Raw genomic sequence first — 20,594 nt, forward strand, 5'->3', positions numbered from 1 at the left:
ACTTGACAACAGGGAGACTATTATACGTCCAATGCTTGCATAATCCAACACAATGATGATGGCGTTGTTTTTGTGTAACGAGTATGGCTTTATGTATACCATAGCGAAATCATCAGCATGATGGTATCCATGGCAACGGCAGACGCGTATCTTGGTTATCTAAAATCTTATCAATCATGAAGCCCCTGGAATAAAAAGAAGGTTCAACGTGGGAACGATACGTGGGGTGCACCAGGATAGCACGGTCCAACAAAGCAAACAGCACGATTACATCATCGATAACAAGCGACTTTACTATTTTGAGTAGGAGGATAATATACAAAGGGGGCGGCGAATAGGTATAACATGATTTCTTCAAAGGCGGGATAACAATTCTTGGATCTTGGATGATTGGGCTCGAAGGGTTTCGTGATGTTCTTTTATCAGCTTTACAGCGTGTTTTGCAGAACCCCAGCTGGCTTGATATCCTGAACCATCATGGCCGTAATTGTGTGCAACCAAAATAGGTTTACCAGAAGGCGACACTAATCATGATGATAACGACCGTGTGAGTGAGAGATTTCTTGACATGTGTTTGCGTGGTTACCTTTGACTTCAGTCTCCACACGAGGTCCACCATTTCGTTTAGGACGCAGTCCAATGATATCGCCAACCACATCCAATCTTTCAATCCCTTTACCATTGGTTAATTCAGGACAATGCTTGCATGCTCGCTCCATAATGTCCTTTGCAATAGCTGGATCTGGTTCAGCACTCCTTCAAGAAAACGTTAGGCAACAGTAATACGCATCACCTTGTACCACACACGTACCTGTTTCCTTCATCCTTTGTCGTTCCCAGGATCACTGTGCCATCTGCTCGTGGGATTACATAGGTATATTCTTGCTTTGCTAAACATCCTTTGTAAACATACATGTCTCCATAATACGCACCAAGTAAAACTTACTCTTCACGGAGATAGTTTTTCGGATGTGCTTGGCACGTACCACGACATTTTGTCCTCGTACGGGCTTGTTGATGTGTGGATCATTGACACCTTGAATTCCAGCAGCATGCATACCAGCACAATTAACAATAATATCCACCGTGTTTTGAGGATCATCCATGGCATCCGTAAGATTGGAAATTTCAACGTGCTTTCGTTTGCCACCGAGTGCAACAAATTGTGATTGGAGCCATCTCAAGTATCGTTCTGGGGTGATAGCCACTGATGCGTGCATGCGTGTGGATAAGTCAACAAGGAACAAAAGATAAGCGTATGCATCAATGTACCTACCTGTTGTGAAGGTATACCCAATATCAACATCCTTTGGAAGCTCTTTGCGTGAAAGCTTTCGGAACTACATGTATGCATAAAGTTTTACTTAGCAAAAACCTTCTGAGAGCCAACCCTGATTGGTCGATACGTTACACCAGGAACCACCTTCTTCCACCATGGGTTGCGTTGATCAGCAGTAGGATCCTTATAATAGTCAAAGGCAGGGATCACCATAATACCAGTTTCATCCGCACGACACTTTGCCAGCTCCCAAAAGATTTTGAATGAATCAGCATCATAGCCTGGTAAAGAATAAAGTATAAGCTTCTTCATGTCGCACATCATCATCATCATCATCCTCAAACGAGTACGCCACATACGTTGTAAGCGAGCATCATCATTAGGAGCTAACGTTTTCCACCGTGCACCTGCCCATGGCGATGTATAGTCGATGCTCATGTCACCAGGAAAGTGCTTTGCGAGGATTGTCACATCATAGCCTTCAATGAGAAGGAGTGTTGCCGTAGTCAAACCAATGACACCAGCACCAATAACATGTACTTTGGGGACGCGTTTCATATTTTAGAAAGAAATAAAGAGGAAAAAGAAGGAGGGATTCTACGATGGGAAGGGGAAGAAAACACACACGCGCACACACTTTTTATGCAAACAGCTGATTTTTAATGCAGAGCAGCTGTGGGAAGTAACACATGTCCGCAATTTGCCGGTGGGAAAAATTGCTGGATATGAATTGGCCCTGATGCCCATGCTGATAAGGCTTATATAGCACTAGCAGGTTTATAAGGCATGAATGGGTTTATATGGTATGTGTGAACATCTTTTATGAATGTACGTCGTGTATCAACAAGATGAGCATCGATGGGGCCGGTGGTGTGCTTACATACAGGGTATACGATGTTGGTGGTGCGTGTCAATGCGTGATCGTTGTCGGTATCAAATGTCAAGTGGATGGACGCTCGGGCCGCAAAATCAATCATGCCATGTTATAAATGTACCCCAGCAGTAGATGAAAACGTGTGTCCTTGTTCTATAAAATTCTCGATGACAGACCTGGGGTATCACGAGATGAAAAATCCCGATAGTCACCGGGCTGTGCAAAATCATTCCGAGCTATACTTGTCATTGCATGTATCTAAAAGTGTTGCTTGGTAATCGTTGACTCTTTACCAGAACTGGTTCTTTATAGGTCAAAGATGATAAGCAAAATGAGTCATCCATGGTATGTGTGAGTTGATGATGATGAGGATCCTTTAGATGATCCATATGGACTTCTCCATCCTCTCCCCACATTCATACGGGTGGTCAAGAACGTTGCGTGTCATTTTTATCATTGTCATGCTTTAGATTTTATTATGATGGCATTGGGCATCACTCCAACAGCGGTAGTTAAGAAGGTATGTATGCTCAACAACAAAGATGATGAAGGAAGATGTGTGATGGTACATATCAAGGATACATGTATCTTTGTCCATTTGTATGGCTATAATGAAGGGGAATCATCCATCTTCAATCAATCTGAATCATGCGATCCAAAACCATTTCGAATGCAAGGGAGCAGACCAATGCCAACAACACGTGCGGCAATAATGGCTGTTGGAAGCTTGAACAGCGTAATTGGATTGGTTCACTGTTACCTTGAAAGAGAGTAAAAGTAGATGCTGCACTAGCCTTGGAAAAGTGATGATGTATCTAGGCAACCGATGTATGTTTCCTATTCGCCGTTTACGGGGTTCTGCATGATTGGCGGGTCTCTAAATCACGGCGTGGTTCTCCACAAAGTAGCTTGTGTACCTCTTCCTCCGTCGCTTTACTTTCCTTTCCCTCATTTCACCAACAGCATGCATTTCAACGTCCATTGCAAGTTGCCGTCGAGCTGATCAACCGACAAAAGGTAGTGGGAGAGTGCAACATGGCAAAAGAGGAGGGGCATCATTACCATTCAGCTACGTCTACCATAACACACGAATATGGACGACCATGTACGAACATACGTTACGATAAGGGTAGACGACTTTATGATGTATACAATAAACGATTGATTTGAGTACTTTGATACAGCAGCTTGATGTGGGTGGGATGATTGTTTTCGTATGACATGATCTTTGCAACGTATAACCAAGACACCACACAATGACCCCATCAGCATGAAGGATTATGGACTACGTCCAATGGCCATCCTCGAAAGGAAGCAGGAAAGATGATGGTGATATACTACGAGACGACTACAAGAGAAGGTGGATAAAAGGAAGTATGGAGCAGGGACCTTTGAACACAAGGAACGCCACTCGTTGCTGTTACTCTGGATTACGTTATCAGTTCAAGGATCAGAGTTTGTCTTGGAGTTGACACATGGGTTGCACAACAAGCTCTCACGCTATTACGCTTCTCTACGACGTTTCATCGATTGCAATATATGAAGCTCGGCGCTAGAAACACCTCTTTAGTCGTCATATTGATATACCCTATTGATCAATAAACCTATGCTGAAAGAATGAACATTGGCTTGATTGCTGCTGATCGTCTGATCCACTTTGTTGGAATTCTGACTATGTTTCGGATGGATGTACGATCCAAAAAAAGTCCAATCAAATATAGTGATCGGTTGGCTAATTAGGAATCATGGAAAGAAAAAAAAAAGGAGAAATGATCCTCGCACATGCCAAATCAGAATGTTGCCACGCATACTCAAGATGTATGATACCCGATTTGTAACAGGAACGCGTCATTGTTATTCCAAATATGGATATCCCTGGGAGAAAGATTCACCGTGGTTTCATTGTCAAGACGTATACTTTGCTTGAAAAAAGCCCTAACATGGCATAAAGACGACGATTTTCAATCGACAGAACCTCATCAAACAGCGGCCATTTCTTCATACTATGCATTGTAAGGTATCTCGCATGAATCTTCTTTGATAATAATAAAACGGATGAGTCACCGCCCTGTCTCCGACCAACTGGGTTTATGCAAAAAAGAACGAAGCATAGGTGCTTCTCCGAAAACTATATATATAGAGCAAGAGATCAGCGGCTCCCAAGAATAGCTGGCTTAAAATTTTTTTCTATACCACACTATGGACCCCAAACAACCCGATCCTACCACTATTACTACTACTACCCCACCTAAAGCATTAGAAGCTGGAGAGCAAAAGGCTGTCATTGATAATGCCGAACAGGCTGAGGAAGAGTACACTGTATTCTCCAAGCCTAGGCGTATGTTCATTGCTGTCATTGTCTCTTTTGCTGGATTACTCTCCCCTTTTTCTTCCACTGTGTATTACCCTGCCCTTACAGAAATCAACAAGGTATGCCCAATAGGGTGGGTGTACCTTTTTAGAATAGCAATAGTCTAATCCATAGATCATCATTATAGGAATTTGACGTCTCTACCACCTTGGTCAATGTGAGCGTTTCCGTTTACATGATCTTTCAAGCATTGACTCCCTCATTTTGGGGATCACTTGCTGATATTTGGGGTCGTCGTCCCGTGTACATTAGTACTGAGATTTTGTATGTGGGGATTTGTGCTGGCCTTGCCAATGCACCTAGTTTCCCCGCACTTTTGGTGCTGCGTATGTTCCAAGCAGCAGGAGCTAGTTCAGCTATTGCATTGGGTACGATAATAATAAACCATCATAATAAAAAGGGGGGATGTGGATGGGAGAGAGAAAAACATGGTGGAGGTTTTAAGAAAGCATTATCTAATCATTGCTTCTTCCTGCTTTATCTATAATATGCAGGTGCCGGTGTTTTGGGTGATACCATTGTTCCTGCAGAGTAAGATAATGTCTGTGCGTATGTGTTACGATGATCTAATACCCGCCGTCTCCACCTTTTTTAAATAGACGCGGTGCCTATTTTAGTGCCTTTACATGCTGTCAAATGATGGCGACATCGTTGGGACCCGTGATCGGCGGTGCCATTGCACAGACCCTTTCTTGGCGGTGAGTGGTCCAAAATGCATGAATAACCACTTTTTCTTTGCTAAACGATTTCGAAAACACAGGTGGATTTTCTACGTTCTCATGATCATTGGCGGTGTAGCCCTTGTGGCAGTCTTTTTCTTTTTACCTGAAACGTTGCGATCACTTGTAGGAAATGGGTCCGGCTATGCCAATCCCACACCTACACAATGGTTGCGTAAAAAAGCTCTCCAGCAGGAAAATAATAATGATGCTGCTGCTGCTGCTGCTGTAAAAGAACCTTCTCTCTCTCGTTTTCTTAAATTTCCTCGTGTGTGGCAACCGTTTCTGTACTTGTTGCAGCCGGATGTTGCATTCATGATGATTTCAAATGGATTGGTTGCTGCCATGTTGGCTGTTTACATGACAACCACGCCTACCCATTTTGAAGCAATCTATGGTCTTGATGAATTACAAGTTGGCCTGTGCTATTTGCCATTTGGTGGTGGATGCGTGTTGGCATCCTTTATGCAAGGCCGTATCTTGAACAGGGACTTTCGAGCTGTCGCACGCAAACTTGGTTATACATCACCTGAAAAACTCAAATCTGGCAACCTACCGGCGGATTTTCCTATCTTCAAGGCTCGTTTGAGAACCATTTGGGTGCAAATCTTGCTACTACAAGCTGTCACCGTATGCTATGGATGGGTCTTGTATAAGGAAGTGCATCTTGCTGCACCACTCATACTTCAATTTATTGGTAATTATTGATAATCAACAAGCATAGTATGGCTGCGTTACTAATATCTATCGTATAGCTGGATATGCCATTACTTGTGGTGTCACCGTATACCAAACGTTAAGCGTTGATCTTTATCCCGGCAAAGGCGCTACCATTGGAGCCACCAACAACATCGTTCGCAGTCTTTTAGGGTACGTTTTTTGAAAGAAGGAAAGGGATGAAAGATAGCTGATGGGTGCATGTGTTTATTATAGTGCTGCAGGTACGGCTTGTGTTGAGCCTGGTATTGAAGGCATTGGCATTGGATGGATGTTTACGGTCTTGGGATTGATTCTATTTGTCTCATCCGGATTGGTGCCTATTATGATTGCTCTTGGTCCCAAATGGTGGCGTCGTAGGTGTGAAAGAAGAGAAGCAAAGGAGCAACAAAAGAAATAGACATGATGCGATGATCATCATCATACCAACAACTCACAAGAACGCACCCATATCTAATTCAACATTCTTTCATTAATACCATCTTCAACGATGCGTACTTTTTAAATGTGCAAAAAGTTCTTATACGCCATATACATATATAATAAACATATGCTTATCAAATACTAAGATTCATAGGGGAAGTGGGCTTTTGACATGCTTGTTAAAGTCACGTGATCATCATCTTATTTTATGTGGATGCGTTCAAGATTGATTTATTCAGTAGTAGAAATGATCCATACTTCTCCTTGAATGGATGATTTAGTGTGCAGCGTCAAAGTGGGTCTACGATGGGGGCAGGTTGTCAAGTCTACCTGCAGCGACATCATTTCCTCGTTTGTGTAGCTGGGATTTCTCTCTCTCGCCTTGTTTTCCTCCTCCTCCAACACACACACACGTCCCCGCATATGACACAAGTCTTTCCTTTGATTCAACGCGACCTATCATTTACCCCGTACAGCATTCAATGGGTTCCAAGTTCAGCTCGATTGTGTGCGGTGGGAGCAACGACGCGTGGTGCAGGCATCATATCAGTATACCGAGTCAACGGCAAACGATTAGAGATCGCCAATGAGGTAGTATCCCAATGTCGACAACCACCACCCCATCACAAACAGCTGACGTTGTGTATCCATTAGACCGAGACGCCTATGCCTTTAAGGTGTTGTTCATTTGGAGCTGCTGATAAAACGACTCGACACGTGGCGACAGGCGACTTTGATGGAAGATTGCAGTTATGGCAAGTGTGGGATCTTTCTGGAGGATTCTTTCGTCTTTGTAAGCTAACCTACATGGTTGTAGGGATACAAATCGACTCGAGATACCCACATCCAGTGTAAATGCACATGATACCATCATCAACATGGTAGATGGATCAATGCCGGAATTGGCTACCGCAAGTCGAGATGGTAAGTTGCCCCCCCTGCAAAGGATATATCCATCGTGGCCGTTCAACTCATTTATTGACTCATATCAGGATGCGTCAAGGTATGGGATACAAGGCAATTGGATAAGGCTGTTTTCAATGTACGGCATACCGAGCAACAAGATGCATGGTCAGTGGCATTCGGTAAGGATAAAGCATAGCGTGTTGGGCACAACTTCTTGGTAAACTCAAAGAAATCCACCATTAGGAGGATCGACCCATGACAATCGATTGATTGCAGCAGGATACGAGAATGGAGACCTGGAGTTGTTTGATCTTGCAGCATCACGTTACTTATGGAAGACCAATGTTGGAGCAGGGGTAAGTGTGGATGTTCTCAAGGTAATAAGGATTGAGCTCTGACACGCAAGGATAGATTTGCTCCATTGACTTTAATCAAGACAAGCTGGTGCTTAGTACATTATCAGGATTGGCTATTGTGAATTTGACCGAGAATGGGGCTATTGAACAACTACAGGTAGAGCTCATGAATGTCGTATGGATAAATGGGATGCTGACAACATTTTGTTTTAGTCGTCGAGTGATACGACCATGTGGGCAGCTCATCATGTACCTCAAGATCCTCGCTACTTTGGTGTTGTGGGTGGTGATGGTGTATTCCGACTTTGGGACCATGATGGATCCAGGCAGCAACCTGTGGCGGCATTATCTCTTAGCAAGCATCCCATCATCGCCTGTGATTGGAATCGTGATAAGCAAGGGCTCGTTGCATGTGCCTCCTTTGATCAAACCCTTCGGATAGCCCAAGTCGTCTTTTAATGGGTGCATTGTACATACATATATCGTGATCAAGGACAATACATGCGTTTGGATTGAACCAACTTTGGATGGATGGAGGGATGGAAGGAAAGGGGTAGGGGCTTGGACTTGGCAGCAAGTAATGTAGCACGGATTCAAGGTTTGAGTTGCACAATGCTGTTTTTTTCTTTCTCTCTCCTCTGGATTTGATTGTTTCGTCTCTTTCTTTCTCTTTTCTTTTCCACCTGCTCATGTGGTTTTCCTTGTTCAACTGGAAACTTTCACCGCCTGACAACTCGTATGATGCCCTTTTGCAGCATCCAGATTTCAAACTCGTTCATGTCGCTGATGATGAGAAACGTTCGATGACAGTCATATACCCATCCAAAGATAAACACCATCTCAACCGACTCGCAACAAAAGAATGTCAATTTTATGCATTGTCACATTTATGGGGAGCCGATGCACATCAACATCCATGGCATGAGATTGGGACCTATATCCATGATCGAGAAGGTCGACCCATTGATCCTATACCGATGCGACCTGAGAAGCGTGAAACGTTGCTTGCATTATTGGAGTCAAAGCCTGATAGTTATTGGTGGATTGATGTTGTTTGTACAAGGGCTGACATGCCGCTGGTGATTATGGGGAGCATTTATCGATATTGCGTCTGCTGTTATGCTATGGTGGATTGTTTGCCTGCTGCCATGGAAACCATTTCTGGAGAAAAGCTTGTGCGGATGTGCCGAGATTTCCATTACCAGGATCCATGTTGTCGGTTAACGATAAAGTGGTCCAAGCATGTACAAGCACTTGACGAATTTCTCGATTGTCAGTGGTGGCAACGTGTGTGGACATGGCAAGAGATGGCACTTCAAAAGGGCGTAATCATGATATCGGAGCGGAGTGGTAAACGGTGGATGGATACTTGCATTGAAGCCGTTCAGCTGGTTCATTTGTACAAGATGCGCGCTTACTATTATCGTCGTACACACCAAGATGTTGAATTGGAGGCACCCGGTATGCCACTTGTGGATACACAGCTGATGGAATCATCGCTGAATAAGATATCCAGACAATGCGCTGAGCTCTTTCGACCAAGAAACTTTGCCGATCTTACCGTGGATGGATACGCATTGTCATCACCTTATGCATTCTTCAAGCTCATTGAAAGCCTTGGCAACTCACCACGAACGTGCATGGACCCTGTGGATTACGTTTATGGAGTATTGGGGTTTCTACTATGGGACATTCCCAGAATGAAACATCCTGATGAAGTATGGCAAGCGTTTCTCTCTCAGCTTGAAGACTATATTACACGCTCCCTGGAGGAATCACATTATATGGGAGGAGGGATCGTATCAATTGAGATATCACAAAAAGCAAGGACGTTTGATTTGGCCATGGCTAGAAACATGAAGGATGTATATAAAGGTTTATTACAAGTGAGAGCCAAAGATGGATACTTGTTTATAATATAGAATGTAGCATCATGGATACAATGAAATGACATGAAATGGGGATGGATTGAATGCTGCATGATCAGGTAACACACCCAAATGGCAATGTTTCACACCGACACAAATGCTAATGCTGCGGTTTCCTTCTCTCTCTTTTTCCTCTTCTCTCTTTTCTTGGTTACTATGGAAGCACAGCTGCAGCCTCTAATTAAGCAAATCACGGAGACTGGTGAATGGTCGCTCGATCGAGACATGCTCAAGGTTTGTAAACGACATTATAGGTCTGCCTACCTGTTGCCAATCGACTGACATGGACAACGTTTATTACTGCATGTAGAAAATCAAGAGCATTTGCAAGCGAGGGGATGCCAATGTGGAAACGGCGTTTACGATATGGTTCGCACAACTCAAAACAGAACATGCACAGGTAAAGCGTACGTGTATACATGCGGGTTGACCTATTGATTGATGGGTGGTGGCTATGATGATAGATTCGATATTCATGCGTGCAATTAGCCGAAGAACTATTTCAGCGTTCACATCGATTTCGAGAGTTGCTGGCCGACGAGTTTCCTGGATTTTTGTCATTGACCATCGGCATCCAGAAACGAACATTACCACCACCACCGAATGTAGCTGCCAAGCTCAAACAATACGCTCTTGCACTCGTGAAAGCATGGCATGAGAAATACGCTGCTTTGTATCGACCCCTTGGAATCGGATATGATTACTTGCTTCATCAAGGATTCTTGGCTCAAGGTACATCCTCATTAGCCTCCATTCATGCCAGCCATGATAATCAGGTAAGGATGGGATCCTATTATCAGACGATCGATTCGATGCTCATCATCATCATCATCATCATCCTTTTCCCCAAAGGCACAAATGAGAGCCATCTATCAACGACGCATGACCCAAATCAAACGAGAAATGGAGGAGCACTTTGATCTGATGAAGGAGAATCTCAATTCAATGGAAGGTGTATTCGATATCTTGGTTCCACGCAATGAAGGCGATTCGATCGATTTCGATGCATTGATGAAGGCCGATTATGAAAGCAGTGGCACGGCAGCTGATACTGGAGAAAAATACAGAGAGGTACGTACGGGATGGTGGATGAAAAAGCAAACAGGGAGCTGATGATACACTAGGATATCCTATCACATGGTCTAGCATCCAATCGATACAAGATCGAGATTGACTTGTCAGAGAATCCTTTGGGAGATGTGCACGAATCGGAAGAGAACAAGGTGCTTTACGAGCAATTGCGAGAAAGTCATCGGCTGCTTATCAATAAACATTTGCCCATGTTGAATGTTTGGATCAAAAGTCTTGGACGCATGGATCATCCGGTAAGGAACTATAGGAATGAGTGATGGATACAGGGAGACTCATTCTGTATCTTTTGATAGGATCGTGACAAGTTGTTGAAGCAGCTGCTAAGTTTGAAAACCAAGATCACTGAAGACACACTTCGCAAATCAGACTTGTTGGGGATTGAACAACAGCAACAACAGCAGGATGAAGATGAGGATGAGGATTATTTAGAGGAGCTTTTCGAGGATGTACCGCTGGACGGATCATCAAATCAGTCATCAGAAGCAGCATCAGATAGGAGGAATGGTGGATTATCAACCAAGCTGCCACCAGCTCAACGCATCTTTCCTTTGGCATATGAACCAGGATTGGAAGAGGATGTCACTTACAACAGAGCAGCCGTGTTTCCACAACTACCTTCAGAATCAGAAAGGTGACACAAAAAAAAGGATGAAGACGAGGTCTTAGATAGGCGGTAATGACCTTTTTTGGGGTAGGGCGAGCAATGATCAAGGACAAGATGATGGATCAAAAGGAAAAGGCAAAGCTCGAGCAACCGCTACCTCAAGAGAAGGTTAGTAGCATTCATTCCTTTTAACGATGATTGACGCTCACGTATTCTGTTTTTCTCAGAGCTACTCAAGAAGGCGCCCGTGGTTGAGGTAGGATAATGATGGGCATTACACATTGGCGTAATTGCTAACAACATGCATTTTTTATTTTAGTGGTAAATATTGGATCATGGATTGTGCGATACGACCACTATGGCATCCTCACACTCATGATGCTTTTTGATAGGGGCGATGATCTGTATTACTGGGACAAGTCGAATGTTCAATTCAATAGCAGTGGAATAGGCAAGTACTACGAGTAGGGTATGCTCAAGAATACACATGTGCTGATGCATGGTATCTATTTCAGAACGACAACATCGGTTTATGGGAACCGGAGAAGGCACGCATGAGATGCCGGAGAAGCTGTTGGATCAATTAACGAAGCGAGCAACCTATTACAAGGACAAGATGCCAAAAGAAGTACCGGTAAGTGAGACATACTCTATATCTTAACTTTTACATTATGCTCATTTTAATTGGTAGGCATGTCGTGCTCCTTTACGGAATGGCAAATTGTGTCCTAGACGTGATCTTGTGACGTGTCCTTTCCATGGCAAGATCATCCCACGTGACGAGATAGGGCGGCCCATTCGTGAAGAAGATCAACTTGAGCAGCAATCAAACACCAGCAAACAATTATGGGAGGATATTGAGGGAGATGTGATGCGACAACAAGGAAAAGAGCAAATTGATACCAAGCGCAAGAAAAGGAAGAAACAGCAAAACGACACCAATTTGATTGATATTCGACAAAAGAAGGAAAACAGCTATACCCGATTACAGAAAAAGCTTGATACGCCAGGCGTACGGCGGATGGTAGAGGAAGCTGAGGATTATGAGCGTAGTATCAAATCGAGAAATAGAAATGCCAACATATGGTAGATCATGTACAGATATTAAAGGTTTTACATATCACCCGACTATATCCCTCGTATCCATACACATTCGATGTATCGCTTTCCCTCCCGACAAAATCGCTGGCAATCATATATACAAAGATCAGCGTACGTGGGCAACAAAGGTTAGAGGATGTTGGTGGCAATGGCTGGCTGTGTTTGTACAACCGAAGGGGGTTGGCTACTGACGATCGCATTGTACGCATGATGCTAGCCGAAGTTTATTACAAAGAAGCTATCTGACAATGACTTGTACCCAATTTACCCACTGCATTCAAGCCATCACGATACTATTATTCCTTTATGATACTGACAATGATACCATGGAAATAAGAATCTTATTACGTAATAAAGCGATCTGCATTCAATATATGTACATTCGTAGAAGGATAATGTTGAGAATAGGCAAAGATATAAGAATAAGGGTTGGACAGCAAACAGTGGCACCGAGTTTAGACACGAAGGACAATCTTTCCCACCGTTCGATGAGACTCAATTTTCAAATGTGCTTTGGCGCCATCCTTAAGGTCGAATACTTGATCCTCTCGAAGGACACTCTTGATAGAACCATTGGTCAATAATGGATGTACCTCTTTAGCAAACCGATCCCATGGCACATGCACCGCTGCCATACGATATGGACGACTTCCAGCAATCATGCGTCCCATCACAGTGAATGCTACCTTGGCGATATCCAGGACACCAATTTTCTCCGATCCAAGATGTGATTGAGGACCAACGGCAGTAGAGTATACGGATCCCTTTTTCAGCAATCCCACAAAACGATTGTAGTAATCGTCACCACCAATGCAATCAAAGATCAAATCATAGGTATTCAACTCCTTCTTCAACTCATCCATGTCTTGTTGCAAGTTGTAGGCGACCACACGATCTGCACCCAAGCTGGATACCAATTCAGCGTTCTTGTCACTGCAAATGGCCACCACTTTTGCACCAATAGCCTTGCCAATTTGAACAGCATACGTGCCAACACCACCAGAAGCACCAATGATGAGGATTTTCTCTTCGCCACTGCTAGGCAGGTTTCCTAGAACAACAATGCCTTGGAAAGCCGTGATGCCTTTAACAATCCAATGAGTTCTTTATATCCATTTTCCCTAAAAAAGATCACTCACTGGCAACACCAACAGCAGCGGCTTCTTCGAATGACATGTTGCTTGGTTTCCTCATGATTGCTCCTTTGCCAAGGGTGGCAACAAGCTATGTACAAATGTTTCAACATCGTATCCCAAGCCATTGTCTTAGTAACATACTTACGTATTCAGCATATGAACCATATTCCATGCCAACCGGCATTTCCAAGGAACCATAGACCTCGTCACCAACCTCAAAATCCTTTACGGCTGAGCCCTTGGCGACCACGATACCCGAGTAATCACCTCCAATGATTGCTGGTGGAGACTTGAACAACGCGTTGAAGAGCATGTTGGATACGTTGCCTGAACGATACTTGGTTTCTGCAGGGTTGACTCCAGCAGCTTTGACCTTGACCAGAATGTCAGTGGGGTTACGAATGGAAGGGGTCTTGATCTCAACGTACTTTAGCGATTCCTCTGCTGGTCCATAATGAGTCACTTGCAAGGCATGCATTGTTGGTGGTGGGATCGTTGACGAATCGGTCATGGTAGAGTGTGTGTGTTTCTGGAAGAAGAATGGCGACCACCTTTATGCACGACAAATCAGGTCACACAAGTGAGTGCGTGTTCTTTCTTTCTTTGTACCTTTCAATCAAAGCGGCGCCTCGTAGTGACACAGTTTTTTATGTCGCGTATCCCGATCCATAGCAAGGACCACGTGATGCGTATAGACAAAGATGAAAAGTTCTCTTTTGGATGATCCCACATCCACTTGCAAAGTGCATTTACGGCTATATTCGATATTGCAATCCAAAGCTTGATCACGTAAAGAATATAGAAAAAAGAGGCTGATGGATGATGATGTTGACATGGCGAGATGAATAAAAAGAGTGTCTTTTCTTCCTAATAAATGAATATCAACCGCTTGGATTTGAATGACTCATAGCAACCGCTTACCTTATAATTTGGGAACTGCACTAGCTCTACACGTGTCATATAATGCAATGATCCTTTTGCCCCAAAGCCATCATCAGTGCTCATGCCTGCTAATGAAGTATAAATATTCATGGATCGCATTTTACAGGAGCGGATGCTGGTAAGTAAACAAAGTTGAACGAGTCCCATATGTATTTAGATGGGTACATCACGTGGCTGCTTGGCTCTTGCTTTATTGAAAGAAGGTTGGAGTGTGGATCATGCGCACATAACACGAAGGAAAAATCGATAGGGTGGGCAATGTCAAATTAGGTGCTCTCTTTCACGTCTACTTGTCTTCCGTTTCACAACTGCATTTCCCTCAACTTGACTCTCCCAATTCCTTGCTCGCCACAATCCTCTTCCACCATGACCCGCATGAACGCCACCACGACGACGCATCGGTCACGAATTACGTATCGAGCAACTGCATTCCTTGGCCCAACCTAATTGACAACTGACATGGCTGGTTGAGGAGATCATGAACCATATTTTCTTGGCAACGATATTCTAGTTTGGATACTGCGACTTTTATTCAATCATTCTGAGAGTGGACACCAAGGTAAAAAGAGAGATGGGTGATATGCTTGCGAAAGGGGGCTGATGGTTGACACGTGGATCAGGTTGCCAGGCAGCGCGACACAATGATACCCCATTTGGACGATGCTATGCATTATGAAGAGACGCTGGATCACACATGACGACTATGGCATTGGATGGTAGTCTGATCGGCAATATTATGTACGATGGCGAATGAGAAACGTGATTCAACAACCATATCGACATTGCAGGCACGTACAGCCATGGTATATATGTCGATACCCCAGAGCAGCAGAAGCAGAGATGAGTCGTATCGACAAGACCATGGATTGGATGATCAGCTTATCAAGAGTGGGCATCAAGGGTAGCATGATGGGATGAAATTCAAAATTGAATCCGCTGAAGCAATCGGCAGCAACGATGACACCACAAACAACGATCAACCAAAGCAACAAAGACTTTGCACTCTTATCAAGCTTCATTGTCATCCAAGTCATCAGCTGCTGGCGATCATGAAACATTCCTCACCCGTGTCTTACATACAACAAACCAAGGGTTACAGTGCGTTGAATTCCCAAGGATTGTCAACGGCTTTTACGACCATGTTTCAAATGCTCACGAACACTACTATGGCATTGGACGAGGAAAGTTTCGCTGGATGATGCAAATGGCACGCTATGTTTACGAGATGCCGCATTACAATGAGCAACAACAACGACCCGATATTGAGTGACTCAGTATATACATAGCACAATGACAACTCTTTGGAAATACATTTATCGCAATACAATACTTTCTTTTTCTTCAATGAACCTGTGTTGTTGTGGGATGCAATATGGTTATCTTTGCAGTGTAGGCAAGTGATGGGAAACACGTGGTAGCTTTTAAGGTGATTATCATTGTTTGGCTGCGCAACAAAATGGTTGAGTGAAAGAGGAGATCGGTAGACAATCACCTTGAGGAAAATTACGCTTTATGTCACGTGAGTTAAATTACTATACACCATACCAGTAATAAAAATTAGGGTCCAACAGCTTTTTCATACGTCGTGCCTAGCGCTTTCCTTCGCACATTTAAACTCTGGAGTGCCAGCTTCGCCTTTCAAAGTTTGGCATGCGAGATCCTTTGTCATACATTGTTTGTATCCCCACACAAAAGTGATTGCGGTATGGTCATTCAATCTTTTACTTGTTTCAACTAAGCCATAACATGGTCTATTGTTGCTGCTGTTTTTAAGGAGGGTTGTTGATGCGAGATCACGTGGTGTCAGCCCATAGATGGGTATGTTTTGTTTTATCCATCACCTTTTTGATCGGCATCTTGGACGTAACACAAACGTTAGTCCACCAGAAATAAAAGCCCAGCAAGTCCCTTGCTGTTGGTACACCTTTTCTTTTCCGCTTTTCGAACATGACATGCCACACTAACGAGTACAGCGACCCCAACAAAGTAAGTAGGTGCATGAAACATCAATACACTAAGAATGATATTCATTGTCTTTTTCTTTTAGATATCTATAAGCTTAGGGGATGACAAAGGCTACCACTACAAACGTTTTTTCGAACAAGGCCTTAATGCACTTTTGGCCGACCCACACTTTTTGCTCCTATACGTACCTGAAAATGGAGTCAAAATGCAAATTATACGACCAAGCAGCAACCCACACCATCTTGAGCGCATAATGAAAATGATGAATGAAGAAACGAGAGACATCCCATCCTTTTATTATGCGTTGTCACACCTTTGGGGGATCTCAGAAAGCAACCGACACCTATGGATCGATATTGGCAATTACGTGGATGATGAAAATGGACAACCTGTCGATCCAGTTTCAATGCGACCCGAAAAACGTGATCCGTTACTTGCATTACTCAAAGACCACCCTGGCAGTTATTGGTGGATTGATGTCTTGTGTGCACGTACCGATACTCCCTTGGATATTATGGGCGATATTTATTCTTGTTGCTATGAATGCATTGTCATGATCGATTGCGAACCTGATCTAATACCACAACTTTACGCCATGATGGATGCGGATGAAGCATTTCCTAACTATTGTTGGGTGCTTGAAAATCGAAATCTAGACGACCTTTTGCCTTACAAACAGCTTTACGACGACAAATATCCTCAGATGATTGATCTCTTATACGCACTCATGCAAAGTCAATGGTGGCAACGTGTATGGACCTGGCAAGAGATGGCTCTACCTGTAGGAGGCGTACGTCTTATGGCGGAAACAGGCACGCATCGATCCCTAAACAACACAATCACGGTGGATGACCTAGGTCGCTTTTACAATGCGGTGTTTGTTATAAATGAATACGAATACAATCGTCAGCTACAAGAGTCAAAAGGTATGCCCTAGATGAAAATGCTTTATCGATTCGCTATGAAGGCTGCTAACTAGTTTCATAGAAAGTACTGAATGGCTGAATGTGAGAACGGTATTGCATTGGCTTTTCGACATCTTCCGCGCACGAAGATCCAATAACCAGCGTATCAAAAACAAAAAGAATGCACGGATATTTTACTTTTTAATTTGCTCATTGGGTAAGTCCACCAGACGATGCATGGATCCTGTGGATTATGTCTATGGTGTGCTCGGCATGTTTCATTTCAAAATCCCAAGGATGACCGATCCGAATACGGTTTGGCAGCTCTTCCTCGCTGAGCTTGATAATTACATGATGGATTTTAAGGATAAAAAGTTTTCATGGGGAAGAATTACTGGAATCAGTGATAATGCATACCAAATTGATGTATTGAAAGCTAAAAACATGGCTGATTTATACAATGATTTGCTCGTAGTCGTAGAGGATGGCGATCAATAAAGGTTGATATGACTCTCAGAGCATAAAATGTGATCTTTGTTGTTGACGTTGGCATGGAGACGTGTATAACACCCAGTTGGTGATCAACAATAAAATGATTTGGTGCAATGTCACCTACCATCTCATGGGTTATCCTTGCCCACACTCCTTCAATCCCTTTCACTCACTCACTCATCACTTTTGAATACACGTGTCCTCTTTAAGTAATACACAGCTTTGTTTTGCTCATAATGGTATCATTTTCTATGTCAACGAGTTGTAAGGGATTGTAGAGAGTGTGCGATGAGACTAGTAGTGTGCGTAATATGCTGTAATGTGTGGATGAAGTTGTTGTTGTCAATTAATGCTTGCGGTGGTTTTAAATATCGGTCGTTGACTTTTCTTTGGGTGATGCAGGTGTTGATTGTGTTGTACTCGCTGCACGTCCATAAGCGCTCGATTCTTTCAAAAGGAAGGAGATCCAAGCGTCGGTGAATGACTATGAGAAAAAAAACAGGGACTTAGTTGATAGGCTCATAAACACACCCCATGAAGATAACATACCTCGCCAGTTGCTTGACTTTGTTGTTGCTGTTGTTGAGGACTCGCCCATCCAGGCGTCGATGAAGAATTAGATGAGGGTGACGATCGTAAATTCTTGGGACGTAGCAAACCAACTTGTTCCTTTTGTTCCTCTGACATTTGAAGCACACTCGCAATGATAGTCAAGATCTCAAATCGCTTACGATCACCCCGTGGCGCCATCAAAAAGCCAATGATAAGATTGCTGATAAGTTGTCTAATCAAAACAATGTGCATTAGCATCATCACCATCACATGTCATCTTATCATAACGTACCTATCCACATTGCTATCACTCGTTTCCTCCTTGAGGCGTCTCATGGCTTCAATAAGATGTTCATTGAGAATAATGGCTAAGGAAGAGGACCCCAGTTAGCAAGCTGATGTTTCTTTTATAATCTTGACGACTTACCTTCATGTCGTAGCTTTCCTATCAACAAATTCTTCTCCTTGATCTCCTGCTCGTATTGTTGTGTTTTTGCCACATCTTGTTGGTATTGATCAAGAGCGCTCTATAGAGATCCTGGTGAGCTTCATGTCGTTACTCAAAAGATTCACATTGTTACCTCAGCGACCCGCGCTCGCTCTTGATACTCGGTCAATGACTTTTTGGCAACTTCCAATTGGCGTTCAATATGCTCCACTGCCGCCCTTACTTCAGCATCCTTGGCTATAACATATCACCATGTCAGCTTAATTTTCATATCACCCTTTCAACCCAACACTCAACTGGTCTGAAATTCTTCAAGCACTGTTTGCAGGTTGGCCAAGCTGGCACGTTCCAATTCATGCTCTTGTTTTTCTTTTTGTTGCTGATGTTGAAGTTCCTCAAATGATTCTGTAAGTTGCTGGCAACGTGTCTCGAGTTGATTACGCTGAGCATCGGTTTGCATAGCATGCGCTTCCCATTCTTCTCGTTCCTGTTGTACTTGTTCCATATGTGCTTGCAATTCAGCAACCATACGCTCTTTGGCAGCCAAGTCACGACCCATCTCTTCCTCATGTCGTACGCGATCAGCACGTGTTTGCGTCAATTCTCTTTCTGCTGTTTCCAGTCGAGCTGTCAAATCGCTCACTTGTTGTCGTAGCTGCTTATCGGCTTCCAAACGGGGCGCCAACGTCTCCTTGATATGAGCCAATTTACCCAACAACGATTGATGCTCCTGTTGTAATTGAGTCACTCGCTCCTCACTCTCACGATGCTGCTTTTCCACATGTTGCAACTTGGCCTCAAGCTCTTGTTTCTCATTCATCCATTGATCCTTGTCCTGTGATGCACCAAGTTGACTCTTTGTAAGTTGTCGTTGAAGATCTTTTAAAGATTGTTAATATTTCCATATCACTCCACATAGATGTGTTCTTACCATTGTGTGCTTGCTCCATCCTCTTTTTATCCTCCTTGATGCTATCCAGCTTGTCTGACCACTTTTGACGCACATTCTCAAACGCACTTCGAACTTGTAACGGCAGCTCATTGGGGAATACGCTGTCATCATCCTCTTCCAGCAGGCTCGTGAGACTTTTGGTGATGAGATCAACGTCGCACTGATCCTTATCCTTGGATGGTTCCTTTGACGATTGAGTCGACTGATTCGTAGCAGCAACAGCAGCAGCAGCAGCAGCCTCCTTCTTGGCATCTAAATGGGATAGGATGTATGTGTAAGGGTCATGTGCTATGGTTCCTAGAATGCAATCACCTACCTTCAAGCTGATCCGAAAGCGTCTTGACTTGGTTTTCTAGTGATTCGATCTTGGTCGTTGCTAAACAGGGTCCACGTTGGTTATGCTTAACTTGCTACAACACGTATCCAAGGGAAACAACCTACCCTTTTCCTCCTTTTCTTTCATGCGTGCCTTGACACTTTCTACTAGCTTGGTTGCCTCGGGAGCTGAAAGGGATTGTGGAGTGTCATCATCCAGTGACAAGGAGCCAATGGTCTTCAAGAGGTCGTTTACAGTGTTGTCATGCGTCTCTCGTTCCGAGTTGTGTTGAGCAATTTGTTGATTCAAGCGTGCGTTCTCTTGAGCAAGTGTCTTGAGATGGTTTCCAGCCTGAGTGAGTTTGGCATGCAGAGTGGCGACTTGGTCTTTCCATTGCTTCTCCTTTTGCAATGCTGCGTCTGATTCAAGTGAAGAACAAGAACGTTCGAGTGTGTTGGTGTCGCATGTACGTGTACGTGACAAGCATAGCGTCATTTACCATCAGCCATTGGAAAG

General features: G+C 43.6%; 9 protein-coding genes across 9 annotated transcripts; 6 read left to right on the forward strand and 3 right to left on the reverse strand.

Moving 5' to 3' along the window:
- Window positions 1-354: 354 nt before the first annotated feature.
- O0I10_009739 (uncharacterized protein) lies at window positions 355-1,837 on the reverse strand (the record flags this gene model as incomplete). The annotated part of the gene is made up of 7 exons (XM_058489725.1): window positions 355-524; window positions 587-756; window positions 812-890; window positions 947-1,207; window positions 1,277-1,340; window positions 1,412-1,560; window positions 1,639-1,837. 7 exons carry the CDS (start codon window positions 1,835-1,837, stop codon window positions 355-357), a joined length of 1,092 nt encoding a protein of 363 aa, XP_058339471.1.
- Window positions 1,838-4,352: 2,515 nt separating this feature from the next.
- Window positions 4,353-6,360, forward strand: O0I10_009740 (uncharacterized protein; the record flags this gene model as incomplete). Its single annotated transcript, XM_058489726.1, has 7 exons — window positions 4,353-4,583; window positions 4,652-4,892; window positions 5,019-5,055; window positions 5,124-5,222; window positions 5,285-5,940; window positions 5,999-6,113; window positions 6,177-6,360. 7 exons carry the CDS (start codon window positions 4,353-4,355, stop codon window positions 6,358-6,360), a joined length of 1,563 nt encoding a protein of 520 aa, XP_058339472.1.
- A 446-nt stretch (window positions 6,361-6,806) lies between these two features.
- Window positions 6,807-8,104, forward strand: O0I10_009741 (uncharacterized protein; the record flags this gene model as incomplete). Its single annotated transcript, XM_058489727.1, has 7 exons — window positions 6,807-6,974; window positions 7,038-7,138; window positions 7,201-7,307; window positions 7,376-7,468; window positions 7,533-7,645; window positions 7,701-7,802; window positions 7,859-8,104. The coding sequence occupies 7 exons, from the start codon at window positions 6,807-6,809 to the stop codon at window positions 8,102-8,104; spliced, it is 930 nt and encodes a 309-aa protein (XP_058339473.1).
- Window positions 8,105-8,334: 230 nt separating this feature from the next.
- O0I10_009742 (uncharacterized protein) lies at window positions 8,335-9,567 on the forward strand (the record flags this gene model as incomplete). Its single annotated transcript, XM_058489728.1, has 1 exon — window positions 8,335-9,567. The coding sequence occupies one exon, from the start codon at window positions 8,335-8,337 to the stop codon at window positions 9,565-9,567; it is 1,233 nt and encodes a 410-aa protein (XP_058339474.1).
- A 162-nt stretch (window positions 9,568-9,729) lies between these two features.
- Window positions 9,730-11,534, forward strand: O0I10_009743 (uncharacterized protein; the record flags this gene model as incomplete). Its single annotated transcript, XM_058489729.1, has 8 exons — window positions 9,730-9,807; window positions 9,884-9,973; window positions 10,038-10,349; window positions 10,426-10,644; window positions 10,698-10,898; window positions 10,959-11,296; window positions 11,361-11,437; window positions 11,497-11,534. 8 exons carry the CDS (start codon window positions 9,730-9,732, stop codon window positions 11,532-11,534), a joined length of 1,353 nt encoding a protein of 450 aa, XP_058339475.1.
- A 110-nt stretch (window positions 11,535-11,644) lies between these two features.
- On the forward strand, window positions 11,645-12,359 carry O0I10_009744 (uncharacterized protein; the record flags this gene model as incomplete). The annotated part of the gene is made up of 3 exons (XM_058489730.1): window positions 11,645-11,720; window positions 11,785-11,903; window positions 11,961-12,359. The coding sequence occupies 3 exons, from the start codon at window positions 11,645-11,647 to the stop codon at window positions 12,357-12,359; spliced, it is 594 nt and encodes a 197-aa protein (XP_058339476.1).
- Window positions 12,360-12,825: 466 nt separating this feature from the next.
- On the reverse strand, window positions 12,826-14,017 carry O0I10_009745 (uncharacterized protein; the record flags this gene model as incomplete). Its single annotated transcript, XM_058489731.1, has 3 exons — window positions 12,826-13,454; window positions 13,510-13,594; window positions 13,652-14,017. 3 exons carry the CDS (start codon window positions 14,015-14,017, stop codon window positions 12,826-12,828), a joined length of 1,080 nt encoding a protein of 359 aa, XP_058339477.1.
- Window positions 14,018-16,395: 2,378 nt separating this feature from the next.
- O0I10_009746 (uncharacterized protein) lies at window positions 16,396-17,816 on the forward strand (the record flags this gene model as incomplete). Its single annotated transcript, XM_058489732.1, has 3 exons — window positions 16,396-16,434; window positions 16,496-17,339; window positions 17,401-17,816. 3 exons carry the CDS (start codon window positions 16,396-16,398, stop codon window positions 17,814-17,816), a joined length of 1,299 nt encoding a protein of 432 aa, XP_058339478.1.
- Window positions 17,817-18,174: 358 nt separating this feature from the next.
- Window positions 18,175-20,573, reverse strand: O0I10_009747 (uncharacterized protein; the record flags this gene model as incomplete). Its single annotated transcript, XM_058489733.1, has 9 exons — window positions 18,175-18,294; window positions 18,360-18,594; window positions 18,655-18,730; window positions 18,790-18,889; window positions 18,944-19,047; window positions 19,108-19,689; window positions 19,742-20,014; window positions 20,079-20,138; window positions 20,204-20,573. 9 exons carry the CDS (start codon window positions 20,571-20,573, stop codon window positions 18,175-18,177), a joined length of 1,920 nt encoding a protein of 639 aa, XP_058339479.1.
- Between the last annotated feature and the right edge of the window lie 21 nt (window positions 20,574-20,594).

The sequence above is a fragment of the Lichtheimia ornata genome (assembly GCF_029851405.1).
Source record: "Lichtheimia ornata isolate CBS 291.66 chromosome Unknown scaffold00059, whole genome shotgun sequence".
In the NCBI taxonomy this organism is placed as follows: domain Eukaryota; kingdom Fungi; phylum Mucoromycota; class Mucoromycetes; order Mucorales; family Lichtheimiaceae; genus Lichtheimia; species Lichtheimia ornata.